This window comes from Halichoeres trimaculatus, unplaced genomic scaffold, assembly GCF_033239565.1.
Source record: "Halichoeres trimaculatus isolate MK-OKI-2021-1 unplaced genomic scaffold, fHalTri1.1 fHalTri1_scaffold_2, whole genome shotgun sequence".
NCBI classification, from domain to species: Eukaryota; Metazoa; Chordata; class Actinopteri; order Labriformes; family Labridae; genus Halichoeres; species Halichoeres trimaculatus.
In genome coordinates, this window is record NW_027437180.1 from 11,860,849 (window position 1) to 11,865,132 (window position 4,284).

The window sequence follows — 4,284 nt, forward strand, 5'->3', positions numbered from 1 at the left end:
AAATTTCTGCTCTGCTCGTGAGAGACAGCTGGACGAGATAAGTGTTAATAAAAATATCTTTCCATTGGTCGTTCAGGTCCCAAACAATGATGGTGGCTAGAGGAGGCTGTGGACACTCCGTTTACTGTAGAAACTCAAAGTTGTCAATAGTGGAGATTCACTTTTTATTGCACAGCGATATTATATAAATAAAAATCTGTAAGATGTCAATTCTGCAGATCCAGGTTCAGACTTTGTTGTCGGGGCTGCTTGACTTTGTATCAACGCTGAATAACCACATAACAGAAAAAACCGGTACATGTCGAGTAACTGCATCCTGATCCCCACTGGGAGCAATCTGATGGCTTTGATTTGACTTTTACAGTCCAGCTTCTAGGACCCTAAACTTGGTTTAGTTTGTACTGAAAAGGGGTAGTTTTACCTCGACATGTTTCTTCTGACTGTTTGTTTGTCTTTAGCCTAATTTTTATTCACTTAGCCTTTTAAGGGAATGTATATTGCTTTAGGAAAGAGGCTGTTCTGTGTTACTACTCAAAAAGAGAATTCCAGATGAAGCTGATGTCAAAGCTGGCTTCAGGGATTAGCGATCCAGTCATTAAGTTTATTTGTTGAAACGTTAATTCCTCTTCAGTCTCATGCCAGGCCTGCAAACACAGATTGTGCAACTATTTTATCCAGATGGTTCTGGTTAGGGCGAAGGGAAGAGTCACAGATGGATCGGTCTCGCACAGTAAGCGACACGTCTGACGGGTCTACGGTGATCCAGGGGGCGCAGGTCATCTTGGGGTGTATATAAACAGGCTGAGCCACAGGTGGGCCTCGGGGGCCCGATCGCACCATCCAGCGGCGGTGCCCTCTGAGGGGTCCATGGAGGGGATAGGGGGCTGGCTGGGAGAGCTCTTTAATGGAGTCCACATACTCCTCCATGGTGTGGAAGGAGCAGTCTGGGTCTGCATCCTCTGTGACGCTCTCCTGCAGCTCGTTGATGGTAGGAAGTCTGTTCACGGCGGAGAAAAGGCACCTGGTCTTCATCCTGCAAAGACACGCCCGTTAATGAAGCCATTGTGGTGTGAACATTAAAGGTGGCTCCTCATGTTTATCAGAAGGATATCCTGTGTTTCTGTGAGCCACTGACTGGAGAAAGTGCTGTAAACACAGTTCATTTGTCATTTCCTCATTGAGACAATAACGATTAAAGCACAATCAGCTTCTCCAACGGGAAGCGTTTAAGATGGCAAGAGTCCAAATTTAGAACAAAGCTCTCTGTAATGACCTCAGCAGCAGCTTCTGGTAATGAAACTGACTCTGTTATTAAAAGTATTTTACTTTAAGTTCTCTGGGACTAAAAGTTACCCACGTCCTGGATGAGTTTAGGAAACAATGTTTCTAAACTCAGGGTTTATCTCAAAGTTTTTATGAAGGTGTAAAAAGCTTTTTCATGTGCCTGCTTGTTCTCACTCCAAGCTTTGATGCTGAGAAAACCTTGAGAACAAAGACAGTATTTCATCTCATGACTTCACAGTTCAATACAATAGATTTTCTTTTACAAAAGCTACCGGGACTGTCATTGTATGTTCCCATTAAATGGCCTTTTTGTTAAAATTAAAGCAGTAAATCCAGTGAAGTTTTAGAGTTCCAGAGGTCAAGAAACAGGTAGAGTTACCCAAAACTAAAAATAAAGAATATTTCAGACTTGTGACAAAAGACTCTTTAACAAAGTTGGAGATTGATCAGACCATGAAAGTTGGTGCTACCAGCTCCTTCCAACCGTTTCTGTGTCTAAAAGTGGAGCTGAACACACCGTCGTACCAGACCCTCATGATGAGCATTATTGAACAGTATTGAACAGGAAATGGTGATTCCTAATGAAAGTGAGACACAGCATTTTACAGAAACAGGTCTTTGCTCTGGCGAAATTAAATTTAAAAAAGTCAAAGTGAGCTCAAGGAGGAGAGTGTCCTTCAGGAACTGGTACTGGGAACTCTGACAGGAAGAGGTCTGGCAGAGTCAAAGTCCAAACCAGAATCAGAAGACCAGTTTCTGGGAATCAACATCTTTAACCACAATATACAACAGTATCACAATACTGTGATTTATTGTGATATTCTACACAGTTAACTATTGATTGAAAACAACTTTTCTGTTTTATTATGTTTGAAATAGTGAAAGTCATACACAGTGTTTCATACAAACACCTTACTTGAAAACATAATGTGTGTCGAGACTTTTTAACGTATACTACTGTGACATTAAACTAATGTTTCGAAAACATTATTGGTTGAAAGACGTGCTCAGTTGGTGAAGCTGATAAATGCCATTTGGTGTAACCAGTGTTAATCATAAAAAATCTAATACTGCACAAAACATGACTGTGATTATTTTTTTTATTAGTCTGCTACACTGTAAAAATTAAACTTCAAATGATTTGAACTGACCCAAGAGTAGAGAAAACAATAATGTTTACTGCATCAAAAACCCCCATTTTCAAGTTTAGGAATAAAATATTTTGATTGTACTTTGAGATTTTATTTACTATAAGGTTTTTGGCACCAAACTGTGGAGTAGCTCATCGGCGCCATCTACTTCAGTGGAGGTACGGAAGACGTATCGTTCTTCCAACTCACCTAAAATATGAATTTTTATTTTAACAAAAGTATTGGCATTAAGAGTTGAAATATTGATACTTTATCACAGTCAAAGTATTTTGATATATTGCTATTTTAATATTTTTCACTCCATTGTATGTGGAGTAGGCCAAGGAAAAGTTCCTCAGCGTGTGGCATCAAATGTAAACATGGGGGAGGAAGTGTGATGGCCTGGGGCTGTTTTGCTGGATGGTCTATGACTTGTTCAGACTGAGAGGCACCCTGAACCAAAACGGACTCCCACAGTATTCTGCAGTACCCTCTGAAATGAGCTCCGTTGGTCAGGGATTTCACCCTGCAGCAAGATAATGAGCCAAAACACCAGTCCAAGCTCTGACAGAACCAGTTTAAGACTAAAGAAGAACATAGTCAGCTTGGAAACATAGAGGGCCCTGCCAGCTCTCAGTCTGCAGACGTTAACCCTACAGAGCTGGTCTGGGATGAACTGGTCAGAACAGTGAAAGCAAAGAAAGATACAAATGACCAACATTTAGAGGAACATCTACTGGAACAGAGCTGGGAGGAACTTTCTGGAGATTTGGTTTCCATTGTATCAAAACAACAACAGCAGTGTGCCAAGCTAGTTTTGAAAAAGGTGGATATTTTTCTAATTTCAATTGTTTTTTTTGGGTTCTATGCTTTTATTTCAGAGTAAAGTACTGCCTTTTTATTTTTAATTAAATTTGTGCCAAGCCCTAAACCTGACAGAGTCAACATCCTTATTACATAATAAAAGCATCACTTGTTAATTTCCTGATGATGATGATGGCTTCTGATCTTTCTCTGGATTTTCAATCCAAGAGAATTAGTTTCTCTGTATTTATTTCATTCATAAAAAGTTACTTTCAAAATTTTCTATTCAATAAACTGTGACCAAAAATTTTGTTTTACAAATGTCTGTACCAGTAGTTTAAGTAAACTTCCACATGAACCTGAAAAAACAAACAGAGGTTTCATTTTTAATACCGTTAACAGATTTGTTGAGCTGTCTGCAGAGCTGTCAGAGATAAGACTTTGTTTCTGAGGCAACATCCTCAGATGCACAGAATCAGTTTTTTGTTTTGCAACTTTAACTCCTCTCAGGTCCAAAAATTCTTTTAAAATGGGGAGTAACCTTGCTGGAAGCCGAGACCTCATTTGGTTATCTGTTTTCAGGGAAATGAGGCCTCTTCTATCTGAACCTCCGACACAGACTCACCTAGAAATGTTCCTGTGATTCCTCCTGGTGATACTTTGATTTATGACACAAACTCCTCTTCTCCTTGTCTCTGCCTCCCTGTCTGCCTGTGCTCTTCTTCCTCCTCTTCTTCTTCTTTGTGTTCTCACCTCGGATGCCAGCAGTCTGTGGGCGTCAGCTGTGCTTCTGCTGAAGCTCTCAGCGTGCACAGGACATGTTGCGGCGGCGACATGTAGGTGTGAATCTGTAAGCTCTGGTGGAGGATTAGCCCGGCCAGGAGAGCTTTTATAATGCATTAGCCAGACTAGGCTAACAGAGCCAATTATAGACCTGAGAGCAGGCAGGGAAAGCTGTGCTATAATGGTTGAAGTGGGTTGGGATGTACCACAGGAGGGGAACAGGATGGACAGGGGCAGACTGAGATAGTGAATGGGTTTATGCTGAGGGGGTAATGCCATTATT

At 40.9% G+C, this 4,284-nt stretch overlaps 1 protein-coding gene across 1 annotated transcript; it reads right to left on the bottom strand.

Annotated features, from left to right (window-relative positions):
* Positions 1-298: 298 nt before the first annotated feature.
* LOC141787136 (uncharacterized) lies at positions 299-4,065 on the bottom strand. Its single transcript, XM_074665412.1, has 2 exons — positions 3,844-4,065; positions 299-1,033 (listed from the first exon to the last, which is right to left on the bottom strand). The coding sequence occupies exon 2, from the start codon at positions 1,030-1,032 to the stop codon at positions 634-636; it is 399 nt and encodes a 132-aa protein (XP_074521513.1). The 5' UTR covers position 1,033; positions 3,844-4,065; the 3' UTR covers positions 299-633.
* Positions 4,066-4,284: the final 219 nt, after the last annotated feature.

Bases quoted from the DNA above. Each gene is read 5' to 3' on its own strand.
- LOC141787136 (XM_074665412.1), bottom strand. From the start codon at position 1,032: ATGAAGACCAGGTGCCTTTTCTCCGCCGTGAACAGACTTCCTACCATC.